General features: G+C 41.4%; 1 protein-coding gene across 1 annotated transcript in view; it reads right to left on the bottom strand.

Moving 5' to 3' along the window:
- Nucleotides 1-9,225: 9,225 nt before the first annotated feature.
- LOC145407155 (ionotropic receptor 93a-like) overlaps nt 9,226-20,258 on the bottom strand; it is an 89,336-nt gene continuing 78,303 nt past the window's right edge. The window contains exon 5 of the mRNA XM_080278180.1: nt 9,226-9,315. Coding sequence (XP_080134306.1) covers nt 9,226-9,315 — 90 coding nt within the window. The remainder of the gene's footprint in view (nt 9,316-20,258) is intronic.

Here is a 20,258-nt window from a genome sequence, read left to right as displayed (position 1 = left end):
CCATCTCTTCTGCTGATAAAGCAGATCTCTTCACTCAGACTTTCTCCTCCAATTCCACCTTAGACGATTCCGGTGCTGTTCCTCCTTCACTTCCCCCCTCTGACTTCCTCATGGCTGACATTAAAATTTCTTCAGCTGATGTATTTTCTGCCATCACAGGCCTTAATACTAACAAGGCATATGGGCCTGATGGAGTCCCTCCTGTTGTTCTCAAGAACTGTGCTTCTGTGCTTACACCCTTCCTAGGCAAACTCTTTCGTCTCTATCTATCAACTATGGTCCTTTCGCAGCAAGAAGTCCGTTCAGGGTGTGGCAGAAGTTGGGATTTCCCTGAGTGAGACGTTGCCAATTTGACCACCAATTATCGGATTATCACTCTGTCTCCCTACCTACCCCCATCACACCTGTTTCTCTCTCTCTCTCTCTCTCTCTCTCTCTCTCTCTCTATATATATATATATATATATATATATATATATATATATATTGTATATATTTATTATTTATTTTCATTTTTTTTCCACGCCACTTATGAGGTAAAAGTCTAGGCGCGTTTTATTTTTAAGAGGTTTCCCCTGTAGGCCTAATCCTCTCTCTGATCTTTAATCATAATCTTCTTCGTCATCAGAACTTTCTGTTATATTGACGAGAGAGAGAGAGAGAGAGAACAGGTGGGATGGGGGTAGGTAGGGGCCCAGTGATAATCCGATAATTGGTGGTCAAATTGACAACTCTACGGCGTGGCAACATGGGAAAAAAGCACTGCCATGTGTCATAGAATTCATTCAAATCGTTGTTATAATTCTAAAAAGTGATACTCAATGTACTATATAGCTTCCTTTTCTATATACAGAATATAAAAAAACAATTTCAAATAGCACATAGATGGGAAATAAGAGAGAGAGAGGCATGTACTACGGTTGATTTGGCAGCATCGCTAGAGGTGATTCACCAGGTGGGCCCCACCCTGAACGGACTTCTTGCGGTGAAAGGACCATAGTACCTTTCCTTCTTGCTGGAAGTTTGCTCTCATTCAGCCAGTCCCAAAGAAGGGTGACCATTCCCAACCCTCTAACTAACGTCCAATTGCTTTAAAATCCTGTATCTCAAAAATTTTCGAGTCAATTCCTAATAGAAAAATTTTAAAACATCTTCCCTATCACAACCTTCTTTCTGATCGTCAGTATGGGTTCCGTCAGGGAAGCTCAATTGGCGATCTTTTCACCTACCTTTCAGACGGTCATCCCCCTTTCGGGGCTTTGGCGAAAGCTTTGCCATTGCACTTGACATCTCAAGGGCTTTCGATCGAATCTGGCACAAATCTTTAATTCCAAACTGACCTATTACGGTTTCTATCCTTCTATCTGTGCCTTCATCTCTAGCTTCCTTTCTGGTCGTTCTATAGCCGCTGTTGTAGACGGCCATCGTTGTTCTCCTAGATCTATCAACGAGTGTGTGTGTGTGTGTGTGTATATATATATATATATATATATATATATATATATATATATATATATATACATATATATATATATATATATATATATATATATATATATATATATATATATATATATATATATATGCCATTTTGAAGCTACAAGAAAGACACATACCACTTTCGAAATCGCACAAAAATCCTCAATTATTTTAATTTCATACAGATTCCATGGTTCCCAGTAGTTTTTCTGTAAATCGAGGAAACGATTTTTTATAAGGCAGATTAGTGTAACAGCAGGCTGCGGAAGAAGTAACTGTCTAATGTTGTGCAGTATATTTTGACGATTGCTGAGAGCATCCAAGTTTTGCTTTTTCAAAACAAAGAATACCTTCCTTTTTGCCTTTTTTTTTTTTTTTTTATCTTTTTGACTGAATCCGAGTCAGGCTAATACAATATCCTGATCAAAGAAAGAAACTTTGAATTTCTGATTTCTGATTCGAATCAGAGTGCACAGAGAGATTTGGTGAGAGTAAATTTTGTGAATGAACAAAATGCAAAGTCATTATTAACCTGCTAGGTCCCAAGCCCTATACCTAAAAGTATTACATGAGGAGTATTGGTTCTAGGAAGTGTGAGGGAAAATTTTTGGTGTAATCTAATAAGTTCTTTTTAGTATTTTTAGGTCAGGAAATCAGAGGAAGATGGTGAGCCACATGAGAAAATATTCAACATCGCCTGACTTGCTCGCTCACTCGCTCGAACACGTTCCACACTTTCAGTATAGATATCTATTACATGTTAATCATCTGAATGTAGCAAGAATAACAATAAACCAAGTTATGTGACTGAAGGGATTCGCAAACTGTATTGGGACCAGATATATACCTTACATTACACAGCATTTATAAACATTCATGCTTCTTTGACTCACTCTCAGTTGAATAAAATCGTACAGCATTAGCTAAAACAGAAATCAAGAACTGACCCGACCATAAAAATATTGTCAATTACAGCAGTTTCACATTAATCTTGAACTAGATTTTCGTCCTTTCTTACGACACTTCACATTGCTCAGATACAGAAAAAGACGATGCTAAAGTTCTACCTCCTATCCATAACACTTCTTCGTGACTAGTTTTACTCATATGCCCTTGAAACTGTAGATACGGCACTTTTAGTCTAAGCTAGAGTTGTTGTTATTGTTGTTGTTGATCAAGCCCGCTCTATTTAGCCGAGCAGATCCATCAATGGCAGGCAAGTAGCCGCCCCTGCAAGTCTGACCCATGGAGGGGAAAAAAAATGTGGAAGTTTGCTTCCTGGATGAAGCCACATTTGCGTTTCACCGGCCAGTTAATAGGGAAGCATAGTAAGCTCCACCTTTTTTTTTTTTTTTAGTCATGTGGTTACTAATCAACTATATCAATGGTTTCTTGGGTTACAGGAAGCCATTAGGCTTATCAGTCAGTGTATAGTCACCTGCAGTGGAAAGAAATGCAATAAAAAGGAAAGAAACAGAGAAGTAGAAAGAAAGGAAGGCAGGCAAAGAAATGGAATGATAGACATGAAGAAAGGTATAGGCAGCACTGCATCAAGTGAGTGGATAATGGGCGCCCCTCCTGTACCACCATCCAAGTTAGAGTAAATAGGGTATACCAGTATTATCACTCGCAGGCTCCTATATTCACGCATCTGATTAAAATCGTCTTGTATGAGATGGAATGGAATACTTGAGTTTTTCCAACCATTAAAAAGGGGTACAAAGAAAAGCAAATAGCAAGAGACCTGTTGTTCCTTCCGTGGCTGTTTGGTATAGAGAATGCTATACCTAACATACACTATTATGTCAGTTAAAAAGTTAAAGCCATGGATAGAAAAGCAGGGATACACCCCCTCTCCACCCACCAAACCCTCCAGCTGGAAATAGTGAGAAGTATCACCATGCAGCATAGAAAAGTTGTCATGGAAATTTCATTGGAAATGGGAAAGAAAATCTTGTTCTGTACTATCTACCTGAAAACGAAAATAACATTAAGTCAACAGTATTTACCGTTGTTGTTCTGTGGGTTGTATTATCCAGTCTTTGAAAAAGGGGAAAAAAAGGTTTATATATACAGAAATATTTCATTTAAGAGTTAACACACAAAGGTAAGAATTAGAAGAAAGATACTTACCTAACCAACCTTTAAAGGTTAGTACTGTATAACGGTTTACTACAGTGCAGGGGAATTTGTTCTATATATTGACCATCTGTCTATTTCCAGATGCCTTAATCCTATAAGGAGTGGCCAAAAACAAATCGCCTCCATGTCGCCCTGTTCCCCGCCATTTCACTGGTCTCCTGCCAGCTCACACCTCCTTCTCTCATATATACCTCAAGTCCATCTCTCCAACTCTTCCTTGGCCTCCCCCTCCCTCTCCCAACCTCCACCTCACTCACATATACTCTCCTCATTAGTCTCTTGCTCTTCATCCTCACCACATGGCCAAACCACCTCAGTCTATTTCTCAAACACTTTCCATCATAATCACATTCACAGCACAAAAGCTTCTTAACCTGTCCCATCCCTTTGACATGGTACATATGTGCCCAAATGTTTTGTTACTGTGACTCCCATTGACGTTTATAAATGCCCTGCAATTGCAAGGTCCGTCATTTGCATATTTTTCAAATTTCATGTGTGATTTTTGGTACATATACACAGGACACCTTCCTCTACCTGAGGCCAGATGGGAACAATGCCTTACCCTGCGTGACCCCCCCCCCCGCACACCACTGTCTTGGCAACTCACCTGTTACCAGTGACCTGGCCAGTAAAGACATGTTGCACCACAGTAAGAAGTTCAAAGCGAGAGTGATTCCCCAATCGATGACAATGTGGAGGACAAAGTTTATGTGGTGCCAGAGGAAGAAACGATCACAAATGATGAGGAGGTAACGTCGCCAAGGAAGGTGCGGTATGTTGATGTGTTTGGTGAGTGAAACAATGTTTATATTGCCTATATTACTGTGTGAAAACTAATATACTCCTGTATTACAAATATATTCGTGCCAAACAAATAAATATCTACCTATTCTGAGTGGTTTGGAATAGTTACCTCTCCCATAGAAAACGTTTGCTCTGGAGCTGGGCCCAATAGAAGACAGTACCAGGTGAGGGGAAGGTCACCTGTAACGGGTATTTATAAGCTCAGGTGAGCACTTTCTCTCTGAATTTGCAATGTTTCTCATAAAAAGCAGAGGTTTTAGCCAAAAAAAAAAAACTTTTCGAAAATCTGCCGGGACTGGGGGGAATCAATGGTGAAAAATCTGCCGAGACGCGGTGGGTTAACTTTATCTTTTGTCAGTTTGTCTCTCTGTGTAACTCCACGTGCTCCTCTCAAATAACTCATTTCCACCGCCCTCACTCTTGACTTGTCTACTTCCAACAAGGTTCAAGTTTCACATCTTTTACTTTCATGCTCACTTCCTTGTTTCTTATCACTGCTTTTAAAGAACCAGCAACCTTTCCTTCTTGTTGTACTCTTTCAACCACTTCACCCTTACTTCATCATTTTTTCCTTATGTTTACTTAGCTTCTTCTTAATTTCATTGACTTCCATGTGAAAAGTTCTCTCTAGACTATTTGCTTTTTCAACCAACTTGTAAATTTCCCTTTCAACCAGGTCTGGGTAGAAGTCTTCATCCTGTTTTTTACCTTTGTCTCTACTCTTATCACCTTTTAAAGGCACCTTTCCAAAATATGAATCCATCTTAAAGAAAAGATAATCACTACTTACAGTTGTTGCATCATTTTGTCGTCTGCTCGCATTGGCGTTGTCTAGGTGACATAAGGAATCAGAGCACATTCCTGGATATTGATTTATAGATGTTTACTTACTTTAGGCTACACTTTTTTGCTATTTGCTAGTTATTTTACAATGCTGGATCATCACTTATATTGGCCTAAACAAGCTTGACCCATATATAGATACAGCATAGGTATTCCCAGGGCAGAACTCGGTGATATACGTCCGATTCGTCTGCTCTCTCTCTCTCTCTCTCTCTCTCTCTCTCTCTCTCTCTCTCTCGTGTGTGTGTGTGTGTGTGTGTGTGTGTGTGTGTGTGTGTGTGTATGTGATGTGTGTGTGTGTGTGTGTGTGTGTGTGTGTGTGTGTGTGTGTGAATTCCTTCTAGGCTATTTGATGGATTTGAATGAAACTTCCCAGGTGAGTCTGTTTGGTTACTGGGAAGGTCTGCCACTATATAAAATTTTTCAACCACGGCTTTTAGAGGTGGGGATCAGCTAACTTCATGAAATTGAAAAAAAAAAATCAGAAATACTGAAAGGAGGGCAGACATAACTTTTATATTATAGTAAATGTTGTTCATTGGACTCTAATCCGTAATGTGATATTTGGGGAACATGACCCCTCAATGATTCATGGGGGGGGTCAGCCCCTCTTTCCAAAATAAAAACAATTAGCAATAGAGAAAAGTGAACACAGGGATTTCAACGAAATTTCTCAGCTTAGCTCATCTGGTTCCATGTTTTTTTCACAATTTTAGGAGGGGGGGAGAGCCAGCCTCCAAAACTCATCCGTAATGCACTATTTGAGGAGTATGACCCAGGAATCTCAATCCCCAGTAATTCTTAGGGGGTCAGCACCCCACCCCCCAAAAAAAAAAATAATCAGAATTAGATGAAAGAATTGGATAGAACTTCCCAAGTCAGTTGGTATGGTTACCTTCCATTATGTGCAGTTTTCCAACCATGATTTTTCGGAGGGTCAGCCCTCACATGTAATCAAAAATACCTGTAAAGTGAAAGGATGGTAGATATGGCTTTGATATCTTAGCAGATGTTGTACATTTAACTCTTATTTTTAATGTGATATTCAGGGAGCACAACCCTCCCAGTGGTTCATGGTGGTCAGACTCCTCTCCAAAACTAAAACGACAGGGAATAAGGGAAAAACTTGAATGCCCTCATTTGCTCATCAGATACCTCTTATATTCAATAAATACACGTTATTCACCCACCAAATACTCTTACATAATCTTCCATTCACTTCACCTTATCACCCAATCACCCTAACTAACATATACGATACACTGAACACCACATATCAGAGCCGACTACCGTGTGGGGTGAATGACTCTGGGTCCGTCCTGAATATCCTGAATTATGCCAGTAAATAGGATTGATTAGTCGCTCATTACCATACCACAATGGCCACAGGATTCTAGTTTTACCACAGTTAACCCACCCCATCCCGACCACTTTTCCACCACTGACTCCCCCCAATCCCGACCATTTTTGGAAAAAATTTTTTTGGGCTCAAACCTCCACTTTTGGTGAGAAACATCGAAAATTCATAGAGAAATCGCTCACCTGAGGTTTAAAATATTCGATCCAGGTAGCAATACCTCCTTACCTTACTGGGTTTTCTAACAGGCTGGCACCAAAGAAAACGAGTTCTATGGGAGGGTAACTATTTCACACCATTCATTAACGGTATTTATTTATTTACTTGGTACGAATTTATATTTAGTATGAGAGTATATTGGTTTTCAAACAGTAATATAGGCATTATAAGCATTGTTTCACTCCCTAACTCATCACCATACCTGACCTTTTTTCGCCACATTACCTGATCATCATTTCTGACTGTTTCTTCCTCTAATGCTATGCAAAGTTTGTCCTCCACATTGTCATCGATTGAGGAATCACTCTGGCCCTGAATTTCGTACCGTGGCATGACATGGCTTTACTGGCCAGGTCACTGATAACAGGTGAATTGCTGAGACAGTGGCATGCAGGGGGGGGGAGGAGGTTATGCTTGGTAAGGCATTGTCCCTGCCTGGCATCTTGTAGAGGAAGGTGTCCCGTGTATACGTACCAAAAATCACTCGCAAAAATTGAAAATTGTGCAAATTAGGGACCTTGCAATTTATTCGTGTTTATGTACGTCGACGGGATTGGCAGTGACAAAACGTGTGGACGTTAATTCACGTCGACGGGACGCCGCGGGTTAAAAAGGATACACTGATTGGGTGCCACAATTTGATGATGGATGGAAAGATGAATCTCTCTCTCTCTCTCTCTCTGTCTCTCTCTCTCTCCCTCCCTCTCTCTCTCTCTCTCCAACATTTAAATTTAAACATATAAGTAATACTTCCCTCACAGTACCCTCAAAATCCCTGTGCTGTGCCATAGAATGTGAGATGCACCTAGTGCTGACTTCTAGCAACGAAGGGTCACAGGAGAGTTGGGATGGCCTCAACATGTGTGCAGGTGTAAGTGGGGTACGAGTCTTGCCTGGCAATGCCTGATTTTTGTATGAACCATGGCTTAAAGGTCTGAAGAAGAGGGTGAATTCATCCATAATCAGGGGCACAGCCAGGATTTGTCCAAAGGGGGGGGGGGAACCTGCCCATCTCACTAGTCACCGCATGCTAAAAATTATTCTATATTCGTCTTTCGTTCTAGTATGCGCATAACATTCACTGTTGACACAAGGAAGTGTATAAAATAATATCACTGATATTTCCATGTTATTTCCACGAATGTGCGGAAACAGTGATGGTTGCCCAAGATGCTAGGCGTTTTTTGGAATTTCGACCTCAGAGTCAAAGGGAGGGGGGGGTGGCGTTGTGCCCCCCTCCCCCCCGCCTACGCCACTGCCATAAGTGCTCTGAGGTAGGATGTGACTATGAAGTATGGCTCTCAGGTAACTCTTGATTGTAGAGTAAGTTAGAACGAGGACATTAGTCCATTTCCGATTCTCTTCATTTCGAAAGTCACTCATCTTCCTGAGTTTTAGAGGGAACCTCAGGCATGCTGCTCTAATAAGGTTCTGCTGGAGGATTGTTCCCTGTACATCACCCTTCTAAAACTGTCTGCTTGTATCCCTCCTCCCTTATGGCGTGTTCGGAGCACCCATCTAACCCCACACTCACTCCTTTTTAATCCAGTTCTCTAAAGCAAGAGTTAACCGTTACTCAGTTATTCATGTGTACGATATGAATCAATCCTGGAACTGTCTTCCTTAGTGAGGAATATTTTCGTCTGCCTGTCTTTTAAACTCCTGTGTCAAGATTATCTCGAAATGAGCCAATCTTGAATATGGTTCTTTTGTTAGTGTTGTGTGTTAAGAGAATTGAATATTATCCATTTTCCTGTTGGCATATTGAAATAGGTCTCTTATCCACCAGCTAAAACAAGTAGATAGGCAAGGAACAGGGAAGTGTGGAAGGGGAACCAAGGGGCAGTGAGCAGTACCTGGGTGTGGGGGGCAGTAACCATAATTTAAACGATCCATGCAAGGAGCATTTCTCGTCATGTGGAACATTAATTTTGCATTTGCCATTACCAGGCGCTGACGAGAAGCCTGTACGTGGTGGCACTGTGCACCAAGGATGGAACAGCTTCACAGTTTTCATTCGTTAACGTAAGGGCGGTATTTACTGAAAATACCTTCCCTGCTAAGTCTCACACGCAGCAAGCCTTGGTTCTGAAGGGATAAGAAAACCTGTGTATAAAGCTCACCCACACATTGAAAATGAACTTCGTCCCATTAGTTATTCCTTTCACAAAAGTAGCAGTTTCCCTCAGCAACTTTACCTAGACTAATGCCAGGTGACCGTGTGACACAACCATTAATATAGGTGGTAAGGATATGGAAACTACCTTGAGCTATTTTTTTCTTTATTACAAACTCTGTACAAGAGCTACCGATATGAGAAATATAGGTTTGCATCATTCCATCAAGTGCCAGATTCATTAATTCATTGTTACCGGTATATCATTTGGAAAAAACGTAAATCACAGTGTTCTCCATCACAAATACGAGGACGCCAATCACACATCCCAAGCCAAACACCACGAACATTCCCTGAAAAAAAAAAAAAAAAAGTATTAATACTCTGCAATCTCTCTCTCTCTCTCTCTCTCTCTCTCTCTCTCTCTCTCACTGCTTCCGACATTATTTATCTCCTTTTCACAGCTCATGGCTTCTTTGAAGCCTTCCTTCCGTTCTGCCTTCCAAGTAAATTTTATTCATTTCCGCTACATTTACTCAACCTTCTCTACAGTCACGATCTTTCGGATGAACTCTGCAGTACCTTCTCTTGGCATCGTGGATAATTTACTTCCATATCTCGCTCATCTCCAGTTTTTTACCTCCTTTATCATTTGTCAACATTTCTCAGCCTTAAGCCTTAAACCTCAGGAAATTACTAGTGTTTTATTCTGATTGATGCCGACGATTTTACTCGCAGATGCAAAACCCAAGATGTCAGGGTTAAGAAATTATCTCTTTTTTTTATCCTGGCTAACTTCAAGGGATCTTTTTCGCCATTGAGAAACCTTCCTGAGTCTTTGGGATAAACCCAAAAACAGACTGAACAACCCTGGAGGTAGCACACACGCTAACATAACCCAGTTTTACCTACAACCATTCTTCCCACTTCATACACACTAATGCTACATGCCCAGCCGACTCCTCTGACAAAGGACATTAATATGCTCGCATGCATGCATAGCAGTCCATGTATTTGAAGCTGAAAAATTCTAACATAATCCAAAGTTGGTCACTGAGGAAAGAAGAAAACAAAAAGAATAAAAGTAAACCAGAATGGGATAGGTGTAAAAGCTCACATAATAATATTGGCCACTTTTCTCATAGAGACAATGTGACACAATTATACAGCCTTCCGAACAGTAATTGTATGCCCAAAGATTATGTTGGTAGGCCTGCCAGTCCAAGTATGGGAGAGTCCCAGTTATTAAACAGATACATGCTTTAACTACTGTGGGTCATAGTGTCCATCTTTAGTAATACAGTAAGATAGCGACACATATCAGTAGGTGTAAGTCCATTTCGTGAAAGGCTATGACAATGCCTCATGTTTTTTGTGATGTCTTTATGGGGACTGTAAAACCCATGGGTGATATTTACACTTCCGATTCATGTCCCAGATAAACCTTTAGTAGACTATGTAACTTAATATTTAAATAATACTGTAATACGGTGTATGTCAGTGTTATGTCAGTATGGTCTACAGGCAAAATGCTTCCGAGACAAAAATTGTCAGTCATTACTCACTTTAAATTATACTTAAAATGTCTGATTGGCTCGTATTTAAGATGTTCAGTTTACTCAGTTTGCTCAATATCTACGGCCATTGGTTAATTTAGTATTAACTGAACTTGATTCTTTTCTCTAACCAGAAATGATCAAAACACGGACAGATATTTAACTGAATGTATAAATAAATATTTTACTGAGTTTGGACAGTTTTAGTTGTTTTGCCAAAATAATGCATGATGCAATCTGAAATTGTTGGAATGTCATGCACTGCACTATATCATTCTCAGACATCACTGGTAATGGAATCATTAGTTGGGGTACATAAATGAACATATAGCCATATACTGCATAAACCCTGCAAATCATATGGTGTCAATCTCATTTGTATAGTACTGTTTGATTTTGCTGACTTACATATTTGTTCCTAGCCAAAGCATACAGTCATGCCTTGTATGAACAGAGCAGATAATTTCTGCTATATTTGTGATGAAGTGACATTTGCATCACAAAAGCACAGTATTACCACTGTGATTAAAGAGGCCTGCCACCTATATTTTGCCTGCAAAATAGGAGATCCAGGCAAGTGCTGGACTCCACATTATTAAGAGGCGAGATTTGCCAGTTAGGTAGCCGAAATGTTTCAGGATGTTCCCGATGTTTATTATAAGGTAGCCAGCTCAGGTACGAGTCAGAGTTGCCAGTTTGCCTGCTGTTTGTGAGCGTAGTTATTTCGTAAATTATGCATAAATTTTTCTGCTCTTTTTCTTTATAATGTATTTATATGATTTCTTGTTAAATTACGTAATTAAAGTTCGTATGGTAAATAATTTACAGTGTAATGTAAGGTAAGAAAACTATTGCAATGTTATGGTGTCTCCAAGTTGGTAACTGTGCTCTCTCTCTAGAATACACCTGAAATGTGGAGTAGATCATTCTCGAACAATGTAAACGTATATAATGATGGATAAGAGACTAGAACAAGTTTTAGTCAGGTTTCAGTTCAGTTTGAGTATATTTTCGGTACTTGTGAAAACAGTTAAGTGTTGCTGTCAAGCATTAAATGTAACTGCAGATGATAAAGTTTGTGTATCTTCGGTGCTTGTGGAAACAGTGAAGTTGGAAAGCATTAAGTGTGATTTTCTGGAAAAGAAAGACAGTGAACTTAAGGAGCCAGTGTATATTTCCAACACCTCAGCTGATCTTGTGTACTATACACCTAAAGGCTGAAAATAGGAAGAACAACTCACTGGGCAACGTCCTTCCTGTACAGAACTACTGCTGTTGGAACCTGTGGCAGTGTGGGGTGGGGACGTAACCATATAATTATATGCTGCAACATTTGTACAACAAATCTCCACCAGCGGTGAATTAAGAAAAGGAAATCCTTGTCATTTGCTGTACCAGTGATTTGGATAATACCAACAGATAATTACAGCAAAATACTTCTGTATGGTGCTCCAGTCGGGAAAGCTTTGTGAAAGAAAAGAAAGCAGACTGTACAATTTGCAAACATTTCATTAGTTATTCGCCCAGTACCCCAAGAGGATTGTTTGCCTGTTCCCGAAGCACCAGAATCCTTCTCAATTGAATCAGACCAGGAAAAGGGGAACTACGAAACATCTAGTTCTGAACCATCAAGGTCACTTGACCCAGTTATTGTCCCATCCTCTTCCACTGAACACACTTCATAACATAAGGTGACCTGAATGATCTTGTGAGAAATCTAAAACTGTCCAAGAGCAAGGCAGAGTTGTTGGGCCTGAGACTACACAATGGAATCTCCTGGCAGATGATGTTAGGGTTTTCTTGTCCTGTGACCACCAAAGGAATTTTGTCTAGTTCTTCATGGAAGTTGATCTTGTAGCCTGCAACAACATCGATGGTCTGATGGCAACACTCAGCATCTTTCATTATCCAGCTGAGTGGAGGCTTTTTACTGTCTTATCGATTACGAGTCTTAAAGCTATTTTGATACACATTGACAATGTTTTGCCATCCATTCCAGTAGGTCATGCAGTTGTAAACTTATGACAACATTTAACAACTTATGAGGTGCATTATCTACGATCGACATCAGTGGCATCTTTGCAGTGACTTAAAAATTATCGTCCTTTTGCCTGATTTGCAGATTGGATATATAGAGCATTAGTTTGTGTGTGTGTGTGTGTGTGTGTGTGTGTGTGTGTGTGAATGGGATAGTTGTAGAAAAGGGTCTCGCAACATCAAGAGAGATTGGCTGCTTCAACATTCATTGGAGCCAGGTAGGAAAAATATTCTCTGTTCACCACTTGTGGAATCAAGTAGGATTTTATTACCACCATTGCACATGAAGAACTTTGTAAAAAGCAGTGGACTAAACCCAAGAGGCCTTCAGGTATCTCTGTATGAAATTCCCTTGGTTAAGTCATACAAAAATAAATGAACGTGTTTTTGTTGGTCCTCAGACTCGTGAACGGTCCTCAGACCCGTGAACTTCCCCGAGATGATGCATTTGACAATGCACTGTGTGGGAAAGAAAAGAATATTTGACAATCCTTCATGCTAATAACAAAATGCCTTGCAAAACAATAAGGAAGACAACTACAGGGAGTTGTTGCAAAACCTCCTTATGATATACAGTACAGTAAGCTTGTCTCCAACTTGTCAGTGAATATACATTTTTTGCACTCTCATCTTGATTTCTTTTCGTAAAACTGTGGAGCACTGAGTAACAAGCATGGCGAGCGATTTCGCTGGGACATTGTTGCAATGGAGATATTCATCAAGGCAAATGGAGGCCACCAATTGTTGTGGACTATTGTTGGGCAATGACTAGTAATCAGGGATACTCCATTTTCATGAATACAAGAGACGAACCCATAGGTGCATTGCAGAAGCTGAGTAGTTACTGAACTGTTTACTGATACATAATAACTTTTATATAAATGGCACATCAAATATATTCATGTAAACATATCACTAACAGTTGGAAATACACTGGTTTGAAATTTATGTTTAACACTGTAATGTCGGCATTATGGACATAAATGTGAAATATAAAAGACTGAATATCTTAGATACAGTAGCCAATCAGCTGTTGTCACTGTCATGCTTGAATTCAGCTCATTAAAATCCACAAGAAACAGCAGATATTACCTCCGATGAAGACAATTTTTTAACATCTGTGGAGCACTGTTGTGTGTCACGGCGTTTTAATTCACCCTTGAGCACTTGCAAATGAATGTGACATTAGATATTATTAATTATAATCTGTGTTCCCAGCAGTTCGACAGTTAGCTTGGTTCATGGAACCATGGAGACGTTATACTGCTATTTGGCATCCCTGTGAAGATTATCAAAAGTGTCTAAATCGCATGGCCTACAAGTAACGGTAGTGGCTTTACATATGGAATAAAAAATTACTTTGCTATCAGATATGAGGGTAAGTAGTATGCTGCATCAATGGTTATTATGAGGTCTACGAAAACAGAAAGTTCTAGACTACTGTCAAAAATACCAACCCTATCAAACCTGCCATGTGTGTTGCACTGTGTGCATTTCAGAAACTTTGGCTCCAGGGGGCCGGTACGTTTTCTGGGAGATTGTGCAATGGCTTAAAAAAAAAAAAAAAGTCAGACGGTAATGGGGTCTGATGACATCCTACTTTCAACAGTATACCTTTTGATGTTCCGAGTTTAAATATCTGAAATCATCAGAATATATGAACTGAAAATAATGGTACTGACTAGGAAATGTTGAGGAAACAATATATATAGGCCGTCCTTATCCTGCCGCCTCCCAGCCTATTTTTCACTAATGACCCCCACCAATCCTGGCAGATTTTCGAAGTATTTTTAAATTTTTTTTTTGCTCAAATCTCCGCTTTTTATGAGAAACATTGGAAAATACCAAAAAAGTGCTCACCTGAGCTTACAGGTGAGTTATACAGGTGTCCCTTTGAACACCTGGTACCGTCTTCTCTGGAGACGTGCTACTGCTGTCACGTTTTTCAAGGTAATGGTAACTATTGCAAACCACTCAGAATAGGTACACATTTGTTCATTTGGTACGAATATATATGTAGTACAAGAATATACTGATTTTCACACAATAATATAGGGGATATAAGTGTTGTTTCACACACTGAACATATCAACATACTGCACCTTCCTTGGTGATGTTACCTCCTCATCACTTCTGCTCATTTCCTCCTCTGGCGCCACGTTATCATTGTCTTCCACATCATCATCGATTGGGGAATCATTCTTGCCTTGCATTTCGTCATCAGAGAGACTGTGGCACATGTCTTTACTGGCCAGATCATTGCTAACAGGTGAGTTGCCGAGACAATTGTGTGCAGGGGAGGGGGTGTCACGGAGGGTCAGGCAGTGTCGCCTCCGGGCAGTGGGAAGAGGAAGGTCTCACACATATGCCTACCAAAAATTACACACAAAACATGAAAAATGTGCAATGACGGACCTTGCAATTGCGGAACATACTGGTATGTCGATGGGTGTCAGTGTGAAAAAAAATTCTGACGTATGAAGGCACAATGCATGTGTATACAAAAAGAAGCCATGCATAGTACCTGAATATAGTTTCATGTTATATTTCATTTTAAGAGTACGTGATCAGTGGGGGCACCCATCACCAATCACTCAGTGCAGTGATATTCTATTTCAGGGTAACTTTACACTGAAAACCAAAAGATTTCCTGTAAACCAGGAAATAATTTAAAACGTTCAGTCGTAACCTAATAAACAGCCAACATGTGTTCCCTACATGCCAACAGGTGGGTTGGTGGAGGGTTAGTGCCCCTCCCCGGAAAACAACTAATTAAAATTTCAAACAAAATACCTTAGACCAGGACAGACCAACAGGTTATGACCAAGGACCGGACAAAGGACATGGTACAGATTACAACATGGAATGTAAGGGGTGTGAATGATGAGGGGAAAGAGAGATTGTCCAGGTGCTTGAGGGTCGAAAAGTGGACATATGCAGATTGACTCAGGCTAAATGGGGAGGTAAGAGTGTGAGAGAGAGAGAGATTATGGATGGGGTATATGCGCATGAGTTGATGATAATGGGAGGGCAAAATATTGTGTATTTATTGCTGTGTGCAAGAGATGGAAGATGAATAAAAGAGAATATGGTTCAATTTGTTCAAAGATTGTGAAGGTTGGGTTGAAAGTAGGAGTATAGACATGTGTGTGTGTGTGTGTGTGTGTGTGTGTGTGTGTGTGTGTGTGGATGAGAGAATGAAAATGTATATAATGGATGGAAGAGCATACAGAGGTTGGGGGAGTGGACTTCCTGATCACCACTTGGTGGTGGTGAAAGTCAAGGTACAAATGCAAAGGATGAACAGAAAGAGGGAAGGACAGCAGGAAGTACACCATGCAATGAGGATAGAAAGATTACAAGGGGATGGGAAAAAAAGCAGAGTATAAGAGGGAAGTAGAGAGCGATTGGGTAAATATGATTTGGTGCAGATGGAGGATGTGGAAGGTGAATGCAAGATATTCACAGAAGAAATTTGTGCAGCATGTGAGGTGATGTGTGGGGAGAAGGGAACACGAAAGGGGGTGTAAGGAACAGCATGATGAAATGAAGAGTGAGACAAGCTGTGGCAAAAAAGAAGAAAGCATATAATGAGAGGTTGGGAAGCAGAGGCATGGAGGAAGTTGAGAGACGGAAGAGACAGTTATAAGTAGAGAGGAAGAGAAAGTGAAAAGATTAGTAAGATAGAGTAAAAAGAGAACGGATATGGAATTTGAAAGGTGTGAATGTGAGAAAATGATCTGGGAGGAGTTAAAGAGAGTTAGATAGGGTGATAAAGAAGTTAGTAGGGGAGTGAAAGATAAAAATGGAAGACTGATAGTGGACAATGGCGAATAAGTGAGGTGGTTGTGAAAACACTTTAAGGAACTGTTAAACATAAAGAATGAACGTAATGTGAGTATTAGTGGGTGAGAAATGACTGGGAGAAGGAGAGAAGTGAAAAGGGAGGAAGAGATCAGTATGAATGAAGGAGTGGATGCAGTGAGAGAAGTCAAAATGCACAAAGTCCCAGGAATTGATGGAGTGTGTGGTGAAATGTGAAGCCTGGGGGAGAGGTAGTAGTAGAATGGATATAGAATGTGAAGATTGGCCTGGGAGGTAGGTAGAGTCCTGGAGGATTGGAAGTCAGGTATAATTATTCCCATGTACAAAGGGAAAGGGGAAAATGAAGTGTGCGGTAATCATAGGGTCACTTGTCTTCTTAAACCGCCCCGTCCTGTCAACGTATGGGTACGTTGCAACGATTTGCATTTGCCAGTCCCGGCGACGTACCGGTACGTCGTGCAATTGCAATGTGCATAATTTCGACAATTTTCAAATTTCGCGCTTGATTTGCGGTATGTATCCTCGCATGACCTTCCCCTACCTGCCACCAGGCGGGGACACTCGGCAACCCCACGCGATCCGCACTAACCCGCCACTCGTCCACTCACCTGGTAGCAACGGTCTTGCTCAGACATGGCTAAGAGAGGTCTCTCAGACGGCGAAATTCAAGCCGCCCTGGACGCCTTTACAGGCGACAGTGATTCCCCACTGGACGACGAGGTTGTTAATAAAGATTATGTGCAGCCAGAGGAGGAAGAAACCACCAGCAGTGATGAGGAAGTTCCGACTCCCAGGAAGCGGCAGTATGTGACTTACCGTGCTGCTAGAGAGGGGCAGCAGGCAAAGAAGGCACGTGCAACATCCTATCCCTATCCCCAACGTGATTTGGAACCAGAATTCGAGGACGAGGATGAGGATGATGACGATGACGGAGCCGTGGGACGTGCTGCCACGTGGTATGGACGTGAAGTCATCACTCATCGTGGCCCAGAGCGCACACCGTGTCTGATGAGCAGGTATGGGCCTAGCATTTTGTTTGGGGAGTTAGGAAGTGCCGTGGAGGGAGTGAGGAGTGAAAGGGAAAGTACAGGGAGGATTAGGGAAAGTGGGAGTGACGTGAGTGAGTCATTGCTCTCCCTACGTAGTGTGAGGCGGCATAGTGTATCACGTGGGCGAGTGCGGGTGTGTTCATTATCACGTGGGGTTGTGAGGGAGGGGGAAGGTGGGGAGGAACCACTCCCAAGCACGTCTTATGGTCCCCAGTATCCCCTAACACGTGGTCGAGCTAGGGTGCGTGAGAAAGCACGTGGTGTTGTCATGGAGGAGGAAGGTGGGGAGGAACCACTCCCCAGCAAGTCTTCTGCTCCCCAATATTCCCCTACTTCATCCCCACAGCCCCCTAATGTTCCTCAAGGCCGTAAGGGAAAGGGAAAGGGTAAAGGGAGAGGGAAGAGGAGTGACAGTGGGGAAGCCCTCCACACTCCTTCTCCCCCACCTCCCCAACCAGGATCTCCTCCCCACCTAGACGAAGGCGGTGATGGGGATGATGGGGACGAGGGATTTGTGGCGTGGAATTGGGAGGATGGGAGTGATTTTTCTCCCCTCATTCACCCCTTCACTGAGCAGGGGCACTCTGTCTGCATTGCTCCAGGAATTCGCCGTAATTCCACCAGGTTGGATTTTTTCCACCTGTTTTTTAGTGAGGCATTTGTGGAGCAGATTGTATACCATACCAACCTGTTTGCAAGCACCCAGCGCCTAGAGAGTGAAAGATTGGAAACAAGGAGTAGGCATTCTATCATCTATGATTACCCTGTCCCTCTTCCAGAAATGTTCTTATTTTTTGCCCTGGTCCTTTTGATGGGTATTATACGAAAGAACAGAATTCCTGCTTACTGGACTAGGGACCCTGTTATGTTTACCCCAATATTTGGTCAAGTGATGAGCCGTAATCGGTTTCAACAAATTCTAAGTCGCCTCCATTTCTATGATGCTCATGATCCTGCAAATTCGAACAACACTGATAAAATGAAGCGAATTAGGTTGATCTTTGATCACCTGAGGTAAACCTTTCGTTCCTCATTCTATCCCTATAAAGACCTCGTCATAGACGAGTCTCGTGTTGTGGAGAGGCAATATTTCATTTAGGCAGTATATACCCAGCAAAAGGCACCGTTTAAAGTTCAAGATCTTTGTTATGTGCGACTGTAGGACTGGATACGTGCAAGACATAGTCTTGTACACCGGTGCACAGACAGACATAATAGAAGATCGAAGTATTGGACTGTCGGGAGCAGTGGTAAAGACGATGATAGAAGACTACCTTCATCGTGGTCACATCCTCTACCTGGACAATTGGTACACTAACCCTCTTCTCGCTCGTTATCTTCACACACATGAAACTGGAGTCTGTGGAACCGTGAAGGTGAACCGGCGTCACATCGCCAAGGTAGGGCAGAAACTTGCAAGGAATGAGGTTGTCTTCTTCAAAGCCAACAACATCCTTGCAGCTGTGTGGAATCACAATAGAGAGGTAAGCCTATTGTCAACGGTTCACCGCCCCTTGATGCACCATACTGATTCAGTTGATTACCGTAGCAAGAACAGGCATCGTATTTGGAAACCTGAGTGTGTCATGGACTATAATATAAACATGTGCCTCGTGGACCAGTCAGACTCCATGATATCGACGGTAGAGTGTGCCAGGACCACGATGAAGTGGTATAAGAAACTGTTCTTCACTTGCTAGATATCACTGCTCTGAATTGCCACCACCTTCACGCCACGACAACAGGAGTTCAGGAAACCTTTGAAGGGTTTGTGAGGGAGCTCACAAGAGAAATGTTTGCACGATATGCTGTAGAAAGGCCCCAACATCGCACCCGCACTGCCCCTATTGCACAAACTCTCCTGAGAATATCCGGCCGCCCTTTCCCCACTCCTATCCCTCCCCAGCCAAGCAGACCAAGGCCCCAACGCAGGTGTCACGTGTGCAGCAATTCCCGGGTGAGACTCACGACACAGAGGAAGGACACCCGCTATGAGTGCGTGCAGTGTGACGTGGGTCTCTGTATTCACCCATGTTTCAGCGAATTTCACACGTTGATGCAATTCTGATATGGTGTGAATGCGACAGGACGCTGAAACTATGAGGTAAATGCGACAGACAGACGCTCAGTGAAATTATCAGTCATGTTGATCTCCAAATATTAGTATAAATTGCATACGGGTATAACATAAGTGTAAAAATTGTATGTAAGTGTAAAAATATGCTGTAAGCGGAAACATACATAGCGAGGGTTTTATGATGCGATATTCTGTCGCTCAGTGCAATAAATACGGCCCGTAATTATATAATTATTATTATTGGAAATGCTTACAGGTATAATATAAGTTCAAATTATTGTAAGTGCTGAAATATATTCTAAGTTAAATATTCATAGCGTGTGTATAGAGATGCGATATCCTGACTCTCAGTTGAATGAATAAGGCACGTAATAGTGAAAATAGAAGTCAACAAGTGGTAAAGTGTGTAATATATGTGAAGAATTAGTATATAAGTGTGTGAGTATTATGTTGGTCGAAACATTCATTGCGAGGGTATTTTCATGCCATATTCTCACGCTCACTTGAATAAATAATGCCAGTAAGTATGTACAGTGCAGTATAGGGGTGTAAACGTGTGTACTGTAATGTAAGTGGGAAATTATAATTGGAGTGAATAAATAAAGTAGGTGATGAAACACGAGTGTTTGAGATTGTGGTTGCTACGTGAATATGCGCTAGCATATCGCTAAATGCCCTCGTAATGAATGAAAATAATTGAAAACATTTACAGTGGTGGAGGAAAGGTTCTATGTAAAGGGAAAAATAATAGG

The sequence above is a fragment of the Coenobita brevimanus genome, chromosome 8 (assembly GCF_032717465.1).
Source record: "Coenobita brevimanus isolate Jiangsu-jjx chromosome 8, ASM3271746v2, whole genome shotgun sequence".
Lineage (NCBI taxonomy): Eukaryota > Metazoa > Arthropoda > Malacostraca > Decapoda > Coenobitidae > Coenobita > Coenobita brevimanus.
The sequence above is the reverse complement of the archived record's forward strand: the minus strand, read 5'-3'. Positions and strand labels throughout refer to the sequence as shown.